Source organism: Takifugu flavidus, chromosome 9, assembly GCF_003711565.1.
Source record: "Takifugu flavidus isolate HTHZ2018 chromosome 9, ASM371156v2, whole genome shotgun sequence".
NCBI lineage: Eukaryota > Metazoa > Chordata > Actinopteri > Tetraodontiformes > Tetraodontidae > Takifugu > Takifugu flavidus.
Genome location: NC_079528.1, coordinates 15,419,549 through 15,438,537, shown reverse-complemented (window position 1 = coordinate 15,438,537; position 18,989 = coordinate 15,419,549). Strand labels below are relative to the sequence as shown.

Here is an 18,989-nt window from a genome sequence, read left to right as displayed (position 1 = left end):
CTGCCCCGTCCGACCAAAAGGACCTGCTCACCAGTAGGGGGAGTACTGGTGAGCCGAGCTGTGATTCCCCAACCCACCGAGCAACACAACCGCCTCTTCCCCGCAACACTCTCCTGGGATAAGGAGTCTATTCTGGTGAGTGTTCTCATTGACTCTGGGGCTGATGAGTCCCTGATGGACTTTTCTCTCGCACGTCAGGCTGGCGTCCCCCTGGTTCCTCTCGATCGCTCCCTGTCCCCCCAGGCGATCGATGGCCGCTCTCTGGGTAACATCACTCATCGTACCATCCCACTCACCCTAACACTCTCGGGTAATCACATAGAGAGTACACGTTTCCTGGTTTTGCACGCCCCCACCGCTCCACTCGTGTTAGGAAGACCGTGGTTGGAAAGGCACGACCCCCACATCTCATGGGCTTCGGGTCGGATCCTGGGGTGGAGCGTGGCCTGTCACGCCAACTGCCTTCGCTCCGCCCCCTCTCCGTCCAGTAATCCCAGGCCCGCGCTCACTCCCCCGGATCTCACTGGTGTTCCCCCTATCTACCATGATTTAGCCCCAGTGTTCAGTAAGGACAATGCTCTGTCCCTTCCCCCTCACCGGCCCTATGATTGCCCCATCAACCTCCTCCCCGGGGCTCCCTATCCCACGGGTCGACTTTACAATCTCTCCATCCCAGAGAAGGAGGCGATGCGCAATTACATCACAGAATCCCTCGCCTCTGGTATCATAAGACCATCTTCAGGCTTCTTCTTTGTAGCCAAGAAGGATGGCGGCCTGAGGCCCTGCATCGACTTCCGCAAACTTAACGACATCACAGTTAAGAATAAGTACCCTCTTCCCCTTATGAGTTCCACGTCCCTCACTCATGCCCGGGTGTTCACCAAGTTGGACCTCCGCAACACTTACCACCTGGTGCGGATCAGGAAAGGGGACGAATGGAAGACCGCCTTCAACACTCACCTCGGGCACTTCGAATACCTGGTCATGCCCTTCGGCCTCTCCAACGCCCCCGCCGTCTTCCAGGAGTTGGTCAACGATGTGCTCCGGGACATGATCAACGTCTTTGTGGTGGTCTACTTGGACGACATCTTGGTCTTCTCCCGCACCATGGAGGAGCACCACCAGCATGTCCGCCTGGTCCTCCAACGGCTTTTGGAGAACCGACTCTTCATCAAAGCTGAGAAGTGCGTCTTCCACTCCGCCTCAGTGGGGTACCTCGGCTACATCGTGGAGGAGGGGCGGGTGCGCGCAGATCCGGCCAAGATCCAGGCTGTGGTGGAGTGGCCACGCCCCACCGACCGCACTCAGCTTCGCCGGTTCCTTGGGTTCGCCGGGTTCATCCGGCGGTTCATCAAAGGATTCAGCCAAGTGGCTGCCCCTCTCTCCGCTCTCACCTCCACCTCGCGCCCTTTCACCTGGACACCGGAGGCTGAGACCGCCTTCTCGGCCCTCAAGGACAGGTTCACGACGGCTCCGGTGCTCGCCTATCCAGACCCCGCTCGGCAGTTCATCGTCGAGGTCGATGCTTCGGACGCGGGCATCGGGGCAGTTCTCTCCCAGCGGTCCGAGGCAGACCAGAAGATTCACCCATGTGCCTACTTTTCCCGCCGTTTTGATCCGGCTGAACGAAACTACGATGTGGGCAACAAGGAACTTCTGGCGGTCTATGCAGCCTTGGTGGAGTGGAGACACTGGCTGGAGGGAGCAAGGCACCCGTTCCTTGTGTGGTCGGACCATAAGAACTTGACCTATGTGAGAACGGCCAAGAGACTCAATCCCAGACAGGGCCGCTGGGCTCTCTTCTTCAGTCGGTTTGACTTCACCCTCACTTTCCGTCCAGGTTTCAAGAATATCCGGGCTGATGCCCTCTCCGCCAGTTTCCGGAGGAATTCCCCGGCGCCCCCAGGGACCCTGACACCATCGTTCCCCCGGCCCGGGTCATAGGGGTCATCTCCTGGCCGATCGAGACGGCCGTCGAGCAAGCCCAGAGAGACAAGCCTGACCCTAGGAACGGGCCTCAGGACCGGATGTTCGTGCCTTCCTCCGTCCGGCCGCAGGTGCTAGAGTGGGGCCACTCCAGTTGTTTCGCCTGCCATCCTGGCGTGCGTCGGACGGCGGAGTTCGTGCAGCGGCGCTTCTGGTGGCCCAACCTCCAAGAGGACCGCTTCTCCAAGGGGGTCCACTTTGTCGCTCTCCCCAAACTCCCTTCTGCTGCAGAAACTGCCGAACTCCTGGTCTCCCATGTCGTACGTCTCCACGGGATCCCCCTTGACGTGGTCTCTGACCGTGGCCCCCAATTCACTTCTAGGGTGTGGCAGGCCTTCTGCAAGGGGATTGGGGCCACGGTCAGCCTGTCCTCTGGGTACCACCCCCAGTCCAACGGACAAGCCGAACGGGCCAACCAGGCTTTGGAGGCGGCCCTGCGCTGCGTGACCACCAGCAATCCTGCCTCCTGGTCCAAGTTCCTGCCGTGGGTGGAATACTCCCTCAACGCCATGGAGAGCTCTGCTACTGGTATGTCCCCCTTTCAATGTTTCCTGGGCTACTAACCCCCTCTGTTCCCCCAGCAGGAGCTGGAGATCGCAGTGCCGTCTACCAGGGCCCATCTCCGCCGGTGTCGGCGCATCTGGAAGGCTGCCCGCAAAGCCATCTTGCGGGCCACTGAGCAGTCCCGGCATTCGGCCAACCGGCAAAGGAGGCCGGCCCCTGCTTACCGGCCTGGCCAGAAGGTCTGGCTGTTGGCCCGGGACCTGCCCCTCCAGACCTCGCAGACTTCCTCCAGAAAGCTGAACCCCCGCTACATCGGTCCCTACACCATCTGCAGCATCATCAACCCCTCTGCAGTCCGTTTGGATCTCCCCGCCGCCCTCAAGGTACACCCAGTCTTCCACGTCTCGCTCATTAAACCCTTCTCCACCAGCCCCCTGTCCCCTCCTGCTCCGACTCCACCTCCCCCACAGGTCTTGTCGGACGGAGAGCCGGTGTGGAGAGTTAACAAGCTGCTGGCGGTCCGCCGACGGGGAAGGGGCTTCCAGTACCTGGTGGATTGGGTCGGTTACGGCCCCGAAGACCGGAGCTGGGTGCCCCCATCCTATCTCGCTGACCCCTCCCTCCTCGAAGACTTCTACCGAGACCACCCGGATGCTCCTGGGCGGTCGTCCGGTGCCTCCCGTAAGGGGGGGGGTACTGTTGTGACTCCTACTCTGGCCCCACCTCCTCCTGTGCAATCAGCTCAACCACCACCACCTGGGCCCTCTCCTCCAGCTGCACCCAATCCGCCCAAACGACTCTGCACCCATAAAAGGCCCCTCTGCACTCAGGCCAGTGCTTGATCTAACTGATGTTTTGGCAACATGTTCCCGTTGACCCAGCATCTCTCCAGGCTCCCCAGCGACCCCCAGCGTCTCTCTGTGTCTCCCTGCGTCTTCCAGCGACTCCCAGCGACCCCCAGTGCCTCTCTGTGTCTCCCTGCGTCTTCCAGCGACTCCCTGCGACTCCCAGCCTTCTCCAGCGTCTCCCCCTGCTCCTCTGCAACCTTCCTAGCCCCTCTTCCTCTGACTTCTTCCTCTTCCCCTTCCTCGGACGGATTTCCCCTGGCCTCTGGACACTTGGACTCCCCCACGGACTCTCGCCCCTGGATCTCGGACTTGGTTCGTCTGCCGCATCACGCCCCCTATAGTTTGTCTCGACCTCTCTCCTCATTTAGTTTCTTCCCTCCTGTCTTTTTTTTGTTTCATTAAAACCGTCTGAGTTACTTTTAATTCCCGTGTCTGTCTGCCTTCTTTGGGGTTCCGCCACACTTGACCGCCAGTCTTCTCGAGCGTAACACTGACCCCACAAATGTAAAAGTGGTTTTCGTTCTTACAACTGAAGCACTTCTAATCTTAACTTTTTTCCTAGAACTTCTGTTGGGTAATGTATTGCATTACTTCCTGTCTTCTCAATAGAGTTTGTTGGTGCACTGTTCACGGTGTGTGTTGGATTCACTTTATTTAAAATTGAATACTTGGGAAATTCTAGTTTCTCTAACAACAAGGAGAAATAATTCATATGAAACAAATACAGGACTCCGCCGATTCGACCGATCATTGGCATGGCCTCACCGTCTGTTTCACCCGGTGTCTCACCCTGTGTCTGTTCAGTGTGTGAAATGTTTATTTACTCTTCTGCCTCCTTTAGTGAAGGGAATAGGTGCAGAAAGTTTAGTTTAATTATGGCTCTGGAGGCGAGACTTAGTGAGCTTGAGACACGGTTCCGCTGCTTGGAGTTGTCTGGCATTGCATCAGGTAGCCAGGAGAAGGTAGTTGCTGCAGCGCTGCCTAGCGTATCTAAAGCTAGCTGTCCCGCGGCAGCAGCCGGCTAGCCAGGGCGACTGGGTGATGGTTTGCAGGAAGCGTAGCCCAAACCAAAGGCCCACGGTGCACCACCAACCCCTTCCCGTGGCTAACCGTTTTTCCCCACTTGGCGGCACACCCGCTGAGAAACCGACTCTGGTAATTGGCGACTCTGTTTTTGCGCTACGTGAAGTTAAGTGCATTCCGGGGGCCAGAACGGGCGACATAGAAGCCAATCTAAAGCTGCTGGTGAGAAGTAAATGTAAATTCAGTAAAGTTATTATTTGCGTCGGAGCAAACGACACCCGGCTTCGTCAGTCGGAGGTCACCAAAATTAACATAGAGTCGGTGTGCAATTATGCAAAAATGATGTCGGACTCTGTAGCATTCTCTGGTCCCCTCCCCAATCTGGCCAGCGATGAAATGTCGCATGTCATCACTTCGTCGCTGGCTGTCACGGTGGTGCTCCGAAAACCAGGTGTCCTTTGTAGACAAACAGTTTTTGGGGAAAACCTGGTCTGATTAGGAGAGACTACAGTATGTCCATCCCACACAGGATGGTGCCTCGCTCATTTTTAGTAACTTGGCTAATTTTATTATGCCCAAAGTGACCTGACAAACCAGGGTCCAGACTAGGATGCAAAGGGCCAGCTCTGTCCTGGGATGTCCCCTGGACTCGGTGGAGGTGGTGGGAAACGGGAGGATGATGGCTAAGCTGTCATCCATGTTGAACAACACGTCCCACCCCCTACAGGACACCCTGACAGCACTGGGCAGCTCCTTCAGTGAGCGGCTGCTCCACCCTCGCTGTGTGAAGGAGAGGTTTCGCAGATCTTTCCTGCCGGCTGCTGTTGTAGTATAAAGGGTAACAGGCATAAGGCAACAGAGGCAGAATGTGTGGTTGTTGTATTTAACCTTTGATCTAATGAATAGACTGGCGTAGTTAATGAGTACAATGGATAGACCCTTTTAGTTAATGATTAAACAGGTAAAGCGTATGAGAAATGTATACGAGTCATTGTCACTGTTTGAACACCTGCTGTATGTATGCATGTCACTATTTGATGTACACATGTCACTGTAATGAATGTTTGCTATGAGATGGGAAGTCCGGGAAAGTTATCAGAGGGTTAAACAAAAGATGGGAGGCTGCCTGTTTGAACAGGAAGATGCCTATTAAAAAAAACCATGTAAGGTACACCTGACTTCTGATAGGTGTAATAAACGGTACTTAATGGTGGAAAATGAGTAAAAAATAGCTAACCAGAAGGAGGAGCCCGGGGCGGGGTAGCCCCAGGCTCCAAATAGTATAAAAGAAGGGCAATACTTGTCAATGATCAGACTTAGCCCGGGCTACTTCTCATGGATGGTGAATTGTGGATCTGCAATAAATCATCTTTTGGATCGTGAACCAGCTGAACCTGACTCATCATTCGACCCTGTTGTGGTATCCCCGCACTTTGATTCATTTGACACTGGCATAGGTATATTGACTTAATAGAAGCATAAGTTTGAGTGTTTTAGCATAGGGGAAAATCCACTACATTTTTGGCGAGCCAGCCAGGAGGCAGCGACTGGGCCGGACGGCTGCGGGTGCTGAGCGGAGGCTGGGAACCCCACGGGCCCACATATCCACCCAATAACAGGTGAGATACCAAAAACCTTTCATTTTTTGAATTTACTGGGGATCCGGCCTCCGTCGGACGCCCGTGGTTTGAAGGTACCAGTAAAACTGTCTCCTGAAAACCTAGAACATAAAATAAAAAGAACACAAATTGTGTGTATGAGCAGTAATAGCTGGTAAGCGAGTCCAACATTGAATGTGTGATTGAAAAGTAGATGGATGTGATTGAAAAGTGTGTATTTAACCTGTTGATTTGTGTTTGGACTGCCCTATCACTTACAGGTACGGGAACAATAGTGTACATGTTGGTGGTGTATGGGAAGAGTGAGCAGGGAAAGTTCAATCAGACGGGCTGGAACGAAAGCTATCCAGGGAAAGCGTAGAAAAACGGTGTGAGGAACGGATAGGCTGAGTAAAAGGTTGTTTGTAAATTTTTTGTGTTATTAAGGACAATCATACAGAGGTATGTATTGATCAAGAGTTAAAAGTACCGCCTGAGGAGACGTCAACCACTAGGCCTCTTTGAGGAGTGGTCCTAGGCAGGGAAAGGGGAAAAACTGCAGGTAGCAGTAAAAGGTGAAACGGTTTTAACGTATTGTGATGTTGTGTTATTGTTGTATGAATAGAGGTAATACGAACGAAGGGATAGAGTTGTAATATAAAGAATTGAACAATAAAAGCAAAGATATATACATATAGTAAGGTGTAATAGTGATCGTGAGTTAATAAAGAGAAGTAGCAACGTTAAAAAGCAACCAAATTAAAATCACCCCTAGTATAACTAAAAACAAACTGAGTCTGTATTGGTCAAGAGCTGGGACGGAAGGAGGAAAAAAGAGAAAGGGATTAAAAGAAATAAAAATCTTTAAAGGTCACGGAAAGGTCGCTGTAAGCAGCCATAAAACATGGGTTCCAATTCAAGCAAAAATACGAATGAAATAACACCTGTAAAAGTAATTCTCGCCACTCATCCAGCGAACAAACAAAAAATCCAAAAATGTATGAAAAATTGGCACAAACTCACATCGGGCAGAAATAGATGGCCTCTCGAAGGCAGTTTTGATCCTAGGAGATGTGATGAGGTGGAGGAGGAGCTGAGAAATAAAGATAAAAAGTATGAAGAAACTCACGTGAGGAAAAGGCTGGGAAATGCTGAGCAGAGGGACATCCTGCAATACTTCAGGATGGAGGCCACGCGGGACCCGAGGATGTACAAAGGCACTGACGGTAGGCCCCCACCCTACTCCCCAGACAGGGCAGGACAGTTTGTAATAAGGGAGGAAGAGACAGCAGAAGGGATGATTACAGGTAAGATTAGAGTTGTAATAAATGAAGGTGAGGAAGAAATATGGGAACAGCCAAGCAGCAGCCAGAGAGATACGTACACCACACAGCCAAGCAGCAGCCAGAGGGATACGTACACCACACAACCAAGCAGTAGCCAGAAAGATGCGAGCACCACGACAACACAAACACACCAGAGTAAGGGAACATTTGGGAAACACACACACAAGAGTGAGGATGAGAATGGTAGGGAAAGGGAAAGGACGCAGGAAAGGGAAAGAAAGGAGAACGAACGAAAGGAAGCGAGGCTGAGGAAAGAAAAGGAACGAATGCAAGAGTTAATAGAAAGAAGTGAAGAGGTGAGAGGTGACTGTTCACAGAAAAAACTGCCAAATGACCAAGAAGTAATAAAAAGTAATGCAAAATGGAGAATTGAAGCCCCACAGGAAAACCCGCCAGACAACTGGGTGGAGGAGGACCAGCCGGAGAGCCAGTATGAAGAAGAGGATGACGATCAAGAAGAGAGCGACAGCAATGCGGACCAGCAGAATGATAACGCCTCCGAGGGGAACTGGCTACTGCTATCCCAAGACAGAAGCGAAGAAGCAGCAGTGTCCAGTACTAAGAGGTCAGGACGAACCTATAACGTACAACTACAGATGGAGAGAAGGGGAACCGAGAGTCGGATGAAGCTACGGCAGCGAAAGAAGGATCAACCCCGAGACACTGAACCAGATGAACCATGCCATGGGATGTGCCCACTGATAACCAAAGGAACGCAGGACGACTATCGGTATGTGCCATGGTCATTTATGGACATGATAACGCTTGCAGGAAAGCTAACTCCCTTGGCAGAAGGAGCCAACAAATGGATCGAGAAGCTGGAAGAGATCACTGGAGGGATCAAGTTGGCAGCAGGCGACATCAAAGCGCTGCTGATAAAAATGGCAGGACAAACAGCAGCAGCAGAGATCTTCAGGGACGCCGGATACGACGCGATGATAGAGTCACACCAGTTTGACGAGGTATCGTTTGACCAAATGCGCACACGGGTGTGGGAAGCTCTGAGGGAAAAGTACCCATCACGCATGGATCCCGCCAAGCTGGAGAAGGAGACCTTGAAGGAAGAGGAAAATCCCTCACAGTTCCTGCATAACTATCAAAAGATGTGGAAGTCCGAGACTGGGAGTGAGTGGGACAGCACAGAAACAACAAAAGCTTTATTCATGATGTATGTAAAGAATGCCATGCCTAAAGAGGTGCAGACCAAGCTGAATGGAGTGGTGGGACTGATGAAACTAACATGGCCTGTTTTCTCTGAACACATAATACACTATGTAAATGCTTACAGAGCTGAGAAACAGGCCCTCGAGGACCAGAACAAGATGATGGCGAATAAACTGACCCAACTGCAGATCGGGGAGCTGGCAAAACAAAAGAAGGAGCGTGAGAAACCCAAAACTCAAGCAGCTGTAAGAGCAGCCAACCCAGAGCCTGAGAAGGAGCCGGAAATGGAGAGGGTAACGCAAGCACCTATAGTCACACCCGTAATGTCTCAACCTCCCGCTCCCCAGGCGGTACCTGTCATGCCCCAGACTCTCCCGGCAGTGCCACCTGCTGGTCAACTCCAAGCCCAACCAATGCCACCAATCCAGTTCTACCTCAATCAGGGAGGAAGCACCCAGCAACCAATGGCTGGTAGAGGAAGGGGTGGCCCGCCCATAAGAGGAAGATGGAGGAGACCTCAGGGACCACAGCAAATCCAAGGGCCCCCACTAGGACCAGCGCCAACGCAGTACCCGAATGTACTCCAGTGCTGGGGATGCGGACAAGTGGGACACATGCAGCGACAATGCCCAGTCAACCCATGGGCAGGACCACAGAATCCTGGCCCAGGGCCCATCCAACCTGGAACCGTACCAGCTATGCAGACCAATGGACCATGGATGGGTCCTGCGGCCTACTGGCAATAGGGGTGCCCAGAGGAGCCAGAAGGGAAGGGGATTATGCCTATACTAACACAACGGCCACACGCAGAACCAAAAATCAATGTAACTGTATTTAATCGAGAATATCAATTTATGATTGACACAGGGGCCACATATTCCTGTATAGGCAGAGAAGGAGCCAACCTTCCCCTCTCAAATTCTAAAATTCGGACAGTAGGCTTCTCGGGGAAAACTCAAGTGACACCAATGACGATACCGGTTCCATTGAAGATAGGAAAAAGAACAGTTTACGCGCCCCTCCTATATACAGAAGAGGCACCAACCAACCTTTTGGGAAGAGACATACTGTGTCAACTACAAGCGGAGATCAAATGCACGCCAGACGGCATCTACTTTGAAGTAGCAGGCGAACGACCAGGTAAAAAACCTGTTTCCATGATGTCACTGACAAGTTCTACAAAGTCTCCACAGATGATGCACCACGTCGAAGAAGCTCAAGTCTTCTGGCTAAGATTGACAACACCGGATTCTTTCCTCTACTATGAATGGGAAAACTGGAGACCGTTGGTAATGAATCACTACGACACACCTAAAGAACCGACACTGCAATTACACTGCACACTGTTATACGATGAGAATCACACTCAAGAGGAATACGAACAGGGTTGGGATGAGAATATAAATAACAAAATCACAGTTCTCCAGTATGAAGACATCATAGTGGGCCCGCAAGGAGCAGCTGCCATGGTGAAGTTGCAGAATGATGTGACCAATTGGTTCCAAGTCTCCGACTCAGCGCCACACGTCACTCTACTGATAGCGGACGGATACGAATCACACGATCTAGGACCCATGGTAAAGAAAGCAAGGCAAATCGTGGACTGGATACAGACGGACTGCCAACAAATCCACATGTCTCCTGATGGACAATTCTTCAAGATCACTTTCACCCTTGCAGATGAAGCAGTAGCAGAGAAGGTCAGACTTCCTAGGGAAAGGATTAGGCATATGCTATTGACAGAAGAGCACGCCACATTGCTAGAACAGGTTCCATCACAGGTATGGTCGCAGCATAAAACGGATGTGGGTTTTGTTAAATCAGCTGAGCCACAAAAGTTTAATGTTAAACCAGGATTTAGGTTGCCCCATCAGAGGCAGTACCCCCTTAGTCCAGACAAAATTGAAGGTATAAGAACAACCATAATGGGATTAGAAAATGCAGGAGTCCTGATAAAGACGCGTAGTGCCTGCAATACACCAATTTTTCCTATTAAAAAACCCAACAGTGATGAATATAGGTTAGTGCATGATCTTAGGGCCATCAATGCCATAGTGACTGAAGAGATTCCAATTGTGCCTGACCCCCACACATTGTTAACAAATATACCCCCGGGTACCAAATGGTTCACAGTAATCGACCTATGCTCTGCGTTTTTCAGTGTTCCTGTGCATCCTGAGTCTCAATATCTGTTTGCATTTACTTATATGAATCAACAATACACGTACACTCGCCTGCCACAAGGGTTTGTACACTCCCCCTCCATCTTTAACCGCATTCTTGCTAACGATCTCAACTACCTAGATATCCAATCAACTACCTTGATGTATGTGGATGACATTTTGATTTGTTCTGATTCCAAGGAACAGTGTGAGAAAGATTCCATCATTGTGCTGACTGCTCTAGCTGAGGGTGGCCATAAAGTAAGTAAGAAAAAGTTACAGTTCTGTCAACAAACGGTGGAGTATTTGGGCAGGCAGTTAAGTGGGGACAAAAGGCATATTGCCCCGTCCCAGTTAGAAGCTATAAGCAAAATACCGAAACCACAAACTGTTGGTCACATGTTGTCCTTTTTAGGTATGACCGGTTACAGTAGGCCATGGATTTGTGACTATGCTCTCAAAACAGCCCCATTACGAGCCATGATCCGTGCAGCAGGACAAGGGTCGCAATCAGCCCGGCTGCAGTGGACCGACGAAGCAGACGGAGCTTTCCATCTGCTAAAGAAAGACCTCCAGACTGCCCCGGCATTGGCCAATCCAGATTACAGTAAACCATTCCATTTGTACGTGGCAGAAAAACAAGGACATGCATGTGCAGTGTTGATGCAAGACAGCCCCACAGGTAAACAACCAATCTCATATTATAGCACCAAATTGGATAGTGTGGAGGAGGGGCTGCCACCCTGCTACCAGGGATTGGCAGCAGCCGCTTTCGCTTACAAAAAGGCCTCAGTAATTACGATGGGCCATCCTGTGTTCCTGTATACGTCTCATCAACTGCATGCAATGCTCACAAGTCCACGATTTGTGATTACTCATGCACGACGGACAGGTTATGAAATCCTACTATCAGGATCTGACCTGACCATACAAAGGTGCACAAATATTAACCCAGCCGCACGCATGGTGCTACCCACAGAAGGGGCAGCACATGATTGTCTCACAGAAACAGAAAATTTTATGAAAGTGAGAGACGACTTATATAATCACCCCATCCCATCCGACCTGACGCTGTTCGTAGACGGATCATGCGTCAGGGGTGAGACGGGGACTAGAGCTGGATACGGCATAGTACAGCTAAAGCCAGATGGCACATACGCTAGAGTACAAATAGTCAGTTTAGATCAACCCTGCTCTGCCCAGTTGGCCGAAATCAAGGCGTTAACAGCAGCGTGTGAACTAGCAGCCAATAAGAGAGCGACTATCTATACTGACAGTGCATATGGTTACGGTGTATGTCACATTAATGCAAGCATTTGGAAGCAGAGAGGTTTTGTACGTGCAGATGGCACACCGGTGGTCCATGGTCAAGCAGTGAACGAGTTAATACAAGCCATGCAACTTCCCACCGCATTGGCTATAGTCAAGTGCGCAGCACATCAAAACAGTAAGTCCCCCATTGCCATAGGGAATAACTTAGCAGATGAAGCTGCCAAGGAAGCGACGGGCCAGGTCATACAGGGACCCATGTTGTTTGAAGAAGATTGTGCCCCCATTACCAGTTTGGCTTCACTAATTGAAGCACAGGACAAAGTTTTCTGCAGAGAAGATGTGCCGGGACAAAAGGCTTGGCTAAGCAGCAGGACAAACCTCGCGTACGTCGGGTACAAAGGGAGCTGTCCGCCCTCGCATCCCCATCCAGGGTTATGGCGGGGTTTTAGAGGACATTTTGTTTTGCCATTGTCATTATTACCTATTGCAATTAAAAAGATGCATGAACCTGATCATTGTTCTAGAGCACAGGTCATTCGTAAATTACAGGCAGTCTGGTGGTCACCTTACATGACACCCATGGTTGATAGAGAATTGTCCTTGTGTCCCCACTGTCCTAAGTACAATGTTCGAAAAATGTTCACACAGCCCCTGGCTCACATTCCACTGCCAGATGGTCCTTTTCGACACTTAATTATGGACTATGTCGATATGGTTGATCGTGTGGAAAGGAAAAGGTATATGTTTGTTGTTGTCTGTAGGTTCAGCAGGTGGATTGAAGCATGCCCTACCTCTAAAGCTGACTACAAGTCTGCAGCAAAGTTTCTGTGCAGAGAAGTGTTTCCCAGATTTGGAATGCCAGACACAATATCATCTGATAATGGCCCACATTTTGTTTCCCGAGTTATACAGGAAATGTTCAGGCTCCTGGGGATCAAGCAAAAGTACGGGTGTGTCTACCATCCACAGTCTCAAGGTTCAGTTGAACGGGCAAACGGTGTTCTGAAAACTAAAATATCTAAGATCATGGCTGACGGCAACGGGAAGATAACATGGGTGGACGCTCTGCCCATAGCCTTAATGGCTATGCGGTCTCAAACTAACCGACTAACCCATCTAACTCCTCATGAAATGCTTACAGGTCGGCCCATGCCTCTTCCTCAGATCCGCGGCCCAGTGGAGGGCCCGGCTTTTGAACAACTGGAGCGAGAACTGGGTGACTACCTACGTGCATTAACTCAAATCCACAGACTTGTGTTCCAACAGGTGAAAGAAGCCCACAGCAAGGACGAGACACACATCCCTGTTGACGTCCGTGACGTTCAAGTGGGGGACCTCGTGTTCATACGGGTGTTTAGACGCCAGTGGAACGAACCACGTAGGGAAGGACCTTTTAAAGTTGTACTTACCACCCCCACGGCCCTAAAAGTTGAAGGTAAGCCCTTCTGGTTCCATAAGAACCACTGCACCCGCCACAGACCCCCCGACCCTCCTGGACACTTTCCAGGCCCGTCGGAGTCTGAGCATGCTGACAGGGAGACGTATAGTCACCCTCTGGCCGTTAGTCCAACACATTCCTCCACAAGCTCCTCCACCACCTCTTCCTCACCCTCTTCAAGCACCCATTCCCGTTCCCCACATGGGGAACGCAGGTCCGCCAGGGTTGCAGCCCGACGGCTTCGCCAGTCACAGTCCTCTGATTCGGAGCATGTTGTTACTCCCACTGCCAGCCCTGGGCCTGCTGAACCACCGCTTCCAGACCGCCCGCCCACGCCTGGCCAAGATCTTCACCTACATCCTTCTGATAGCAGTGATTCGGAGGATGCTGCCGGGGATTCGCCAACTTCGTCCCCCTCGCCATCGGGGCCGGATTGGCTTGCTGATTAGTTGCATGATGTTGATGTTAACCCTTAGCGGCTTAACAACGGGGGAACAACTCCTGAGGACAACTAACCCGAACACACACCACACACGCCACACAAAAGCATTAAACACGTGTGCCCTAGCTATGATCACATTAGCAACTCACAAGGGAATAGTAAACAGGAACAATGGAGAAATCAAGTGGATAATGCATGTCAAAGCAGATATATATGATTTTGTATTAACAGAAATTTTGGGAACTGAGTCAATAGGTAAGCATTGGCTGGGATATCCCCAAAACATGGACTGCCGTGGGGAAGGGACGGTGATCATTCAGGTGAGATGCACTCAATCAGAATGCCAGAATGAACAAACAGGAGAACGGCTGACAGAAAAAGAAGCTGAAAGTAAAGTAAAATTGCTAAATTCAAGACGGAAAAGGGACTTAGATAAATTAAAAACGTCACATTGGGACACAAACATGTTCCAACAGTGGATAATGTACTCGGCAAAATCAATGTTTGAAGCCAGCCGACGGAAGAAGCAAGATTGCATTGCTTGTTATAATGCCAAAAAACTGCCACAAATCCAGGGAATACCGGGAGGTGAGCTAGGTGGATGCCCAGACGTCACTAAATGTTTTGCCCTTTGCACAATGCACATGGCAGGAGGTTTACCGCCATGGGATAACGATAGAAGAGTCTGTCCTACATTTCTGTCAAACAACGATTATGATGTAGTAACAGCACTACCCCCAGTAGTGCACAAACCGGCTAACAACATCTTCCCTTTTTGTATAGCTCGAGGACAGGAGTTGGAAGAGGTTGTCCAAAGAGGGTCTCCAAAACTGTCGGATGCGGAAGGACTGGTGAGATGCAGCAGAATCGATTGGTACCCGAAGTTAACCGACGGGAACACCACAGCAACCATCAAACTATGTGAGACCGGCCCAAAGGCCAGAATTCAATGTAAACAGATAGTACCAAACGGGGGAGCAGTAATCTATGAACGAAATTCATCCCATATAGCTCAATACAGTTTGCTAGATCTAACAGACGGCACAAGGCCATTGGGAGATGTCTTCTGGACTTGTGAAGGTAATGACACCCTGATGCCAACTTTACCACCAAATTGGGAAGGGATATGCGCCCCATTAATGTTAACAGGACAGTTGTCGTTAATTACACAAAGGGTGCAAACAAATCAGGCATCCTCTAGGAAAAGAGAGACACCCAGGCCACGTTTGACACTTGGGATTGGGATTGGGACTGGAAAGCGACAAATGAAATTTACATCACCTGGGACCAGGTCCCATATGGTGTACCGGAAGGTCAAGTAGCCATAGGCTCCGGATGGATAAAAGCCGGACGGGGAGCAGGGTCAGTTCCAATCTATGGCTCAATTGCAAATGCTCAGTATATAGCCCGAAATAGTCGTTGGATAAATTATTTGTGGTACAATCAGCAGAGGTTCATGAATTACACTGTAAAGGACTGTCATTAGTGCGAGAGCAATTGCATGCCACATCAATGATGGCTTTGCAAAATAGATTTGTGATAGAATCACGCATGGCAGGAGATCAAGGCATATGTGATGAAATTGGAGAAGACTGTTGCACTCTGATACCAATGCACACAGGTGTCAACGGCAGTTTGACAGGACTTCTGAACGAGATGAGAAAGATGCGTGACGAGCATGTAAGAAATTCCAATTGGAACACCCAAGTTAAAAGTTTCTGGGATTGGATGGGAAAATTGGGATGGCTAAAATATCTAAAACTGGCTGGGATGGTACTGGGAGGAATAGTGCTGGTGGTATTGCTGGTGGTCTGCTGCATCATCCCATTACTCCGCATGTTAATATCGCGTATTTTTATTAGCATAGCCGGACAGTATCCTGTAATACAAGTGCAAATCGAACCGGAGTCAGAGTATGTTGAAATTGACCCGCCGGAGTCCGAGTATGTTAACATTAAACCCGAGTCAGAATATATTGAGCTCACCAATGTACCAAATCAATAGGAAAGAAATGAAATGATCACCATCCGCTCCCCACAAGGTATGTAACACTAATATTGTAATATAATAGTAAGATCGTAGATAGTGCATAATCAGTAGAGAAATACGTAGAGTGATTGAAGTGAATGAATGTTGAGAGAAAACTTAATGGCATGTCTCCATCACAGACTCTTGAAAAATGGCGGAGGGTTTCTATGCTGGACCCCAACTGACCATGGACGATTGGCAGCCTCACGGCACTGACAATAGAAACGAAAACACATACACATCCCTAGGAACACGACATGGAGAGGCAAACACACACACTCTCAACAGGTACCCGAGATGGAGTGAGGGAGCCTCAGGCCCAGCTGATGGAGGAGCCAGACAGACGGCAGATGGAAGAACCGGCGAATCTTCTACTGAGTCTAGCTGCGGGCCAAGGGGGGTTGGTGCCCCCCGGATTTCGGTACAGCCCAGAGAGCCCGGAGGATCCAGCAGACCGGGGCCAGCTCGTGATCCATGAGGAACAACCAACGGCAGTAGTTCCGCCTGTGGCCAGACCAGTAGTTCCGCCTGTGGCCAGACCAGTGGCTCCGCCTGCGGCCAGACCATCGTCACCCAGACGACCATCTTCCCTGCTCACCCTCACCGTCAGCGACGAGGACCAAGCCCATCTCTCCAATTTCCTGAATCGTCCTGTTGAGCACTACAGTCCGGAAGAACTTCATGCTGAGATTGGAGGGATGCCCACCAGAGCATATGTCGCCATGAAAATAGGCCTGACCCGAGCGGCCCGACAACAGCTTCAACGCATCCGAAGGCAGGCATACCAGCAGACCCGAGAACGAGGCTTAAGGAATCTGCAGCATGAGGTAGAGAAGTTGAGAAAGCAGTTGACCACAGCACGACAATCAGCCATCGACCTGCACAACAGACTGAGGCAACAACAAGAAGCATATGACCGAGCCAAGGATACCATAGCACATCTACGTCAAACCCAAACACTCCTTGCACGTCTCTGCAGTGCGAGACTACCACAGGACAGTAATACCATGCCGGGACCGAGCAATCATCCGCGAGGGGGAGGGGAAAGAAGTTCCCTGCGAACACTGCCTAGCCACCGCCCACACTCCCCCGAACACCGGCGCGAGCAGTAAGAATGTATGACGGATGTTATTAATGTCTGCTGGAAAAACACGGTGATGACCTGCGCTAATGTTATGACCAACGACTAATGGTTATGGAAAAGTATGAGTGTGAGTGTGTTATATATTATTATGAGACGATTTTTACAGGTAGATACGAAATAAGTAATAGGAAAAGGGAGCATAAGCTCCAGAGTTATGAGGGTTCTGCTTGAAGGGTGTCTACCTGTATCGACCTGCCTGTTTGGCGGATGGGCAGCTAGTTGAGTGAAAACAAACGCTAACAAAAAGTTTCCTATAAAAAAAGTTTTAAGAGGAGTATTCCTCACAAGGGTACCAGGAGAAGAAGCTCCTTGAACAGACTAAGAGTAACTGGCTGTGTGAACAGAACAGACTGAGTGTGTTAGTATATGATAGTCACAAATATAGTCATGAAGTATATCCAAACGTGTGTGAAAAATCTATATAATCTGTATACTTGTACCAATGTGCGATCCGTAATGGTACGTCACTGCACTTGCCACCTGGTTGGGGTTTTACCTCCCGCCACCAATGGGAGGATGTTTCCCTGGCCATGTCTGCAGGGTGCAGCTAGGAGCCCAGCAGTAACGATCACTGGACCATCAGGATAGGCAAGTTCGGAGATGGGTTTCAGGTGGAGTTTCCAACTGTTCTTTCAGTTGAGACTCCACCTTGTGGTGATCCCTACTGAGGGATGATTGATTTAAATAATATACTGAAGTAATAAGCGTAGTACCCTCACTGATTACTAGACTAGTAATTTCACTGAGTGCTGTAGTGTAACTCCTCTTACCTCATGAAGATGTGTACCTTTGTCTTACACCCCTGTTTGAGTGGCCCTTGTCAGGACCAAAGGGGGGAAATGTAGTGTAAAGGGTAACAGGCATAAGGCAACAGAGGCAGAATGTGTGGTTGTTGTATTTAACCTTTGATCTAATGAATAGACCGGCGTAGTTAATGAGTACAATGGATAGACCCTTTTAGTTAATGATTAGACAGGTAAAGCGTATGAGAAATGTATACGAGTCATTGTCACTGTTTGAACACCTGCTGTATGTATGCATGTCACTATTTGATGTACACATGTCACTGTAATGAATGTTTGCTATGAGATGGGAAGTCCGGGAAAGTTATCAGAGGGTTAAACAAAAGATGGGAGGCTGCCTGTTTGAACAGGAAGATGCCTATTAAAAAAAACCATGTAAGGTACACCTGACTTCTGATAGGTGTAATAAACGGTACTTAATGGTGGAAAATGAGTAAAAAATAGCTAACCAAAAGGAGGAGCCCGGGGCGGGGTAGCCCCAGGCTCCAAATAGTATAAAAGAAGGGCAATACTTGTCAATGATCAGACTTAGCCCGGGCTACTTCTCATGGATGGTGAATTGTGGATCTGCAATAAATCATCTTTTGGATCGTGAACCAGCTGAACCTGACTCATCATTCGACCCTGTTGTGGTATCCCCGCACTTTGATTCATTTGACACTGGCATAGGTATATTGACTTAATAGAAGCATAAGTTTGAGTGTTTTAGCATAGGGGAAAATCCACTACACTGTCAGACTGCACAATAAACATAACGCCCGCTAACACTATCTGAATATTATATATTCTGATATGTATATTGTATTCACCCTCTGTACTATGTACAGGTATACAGGGGCCGAGTATCCATTTACCTGGATTATTGTAAATATACATCCTCTTTGTATATTCCAAATCCTGTTCTATTTGATTTTATCTTATTTTTTATCTTCTTTCTCTGCGTGCTCTTGCTGCTGTTGTTGCACTGTAAATTTCTCCGTGTGGGACAATAAAGGAATCTGAATCTGAAGAGTTGTATTCTTACACACCTCTCTGCTGCTTCCACAGAATCCTCATCCACCAACAATGACATATTTAACACTATAGAGGTAGTCTCTGTTCTATGGTTAAAGGTTTGGCAAGCACAGAGAAAGGGAGCGGTTAATCACCCTAATCTTATTAAAATTAATACCAAAGCTGTCACAGCCACATTTCCCCAGTTCCCTCCTGTCCCTCTGCCCCAGTAATTTTC

The 18,989-nt window shown here is 49.5% G+C and overlaps 2 protein-coding genes across 2 annotated transcripts in view; one reads left to right on the top strand and one right to left on the bottom strand.

Moving 5' to 3' along the window:
* LOC130531845 (uncharacterized) overlaps positions 1-18,989 on the bottom strand; it is a 447,745-nt gene that overhangs the window by 66,654 nt on the left and 362,102 nt on the right. The gene's annotated exons all lie outside the window — the stretch shown is intronic.
* On the top strand, positions 12,329-13,875 carry LOC130531841 (uncharacterized protein K02A2.6-like). Its single transcript, XM_057044014.1, has 2 exons — positions 12,329-13,338; positions 13,411-13,875. Exons 1-2 carry the CDS (start codon positions 12,402-12,404, stop codon positions 13,788-13,790), a joined length of 1,317 nt encoding a protein of 438 aa, XP_056899994.1. The 5' UTR covers positions 12,329-12,401; the 3' UTR covers positions 13,791-13,875.

Bases quoted from the DNA above. Each gene is read 5' to 3' on its own strand.
- LOC130531841 (XM_057044014.1), top strand. From the start codon at position 12,402: ATGCATGAACCTGATCATTGTTCTAGAGCACAGGTCATTCGTAAATTA. The intron at 13,339-13,410 runs GTAAGCCCTTCT...GACACTTTCCAG, and splicing joins CACGGCCCTAAAAGTTGAAG to GCCCGTCGGAGTCTGAGCAT.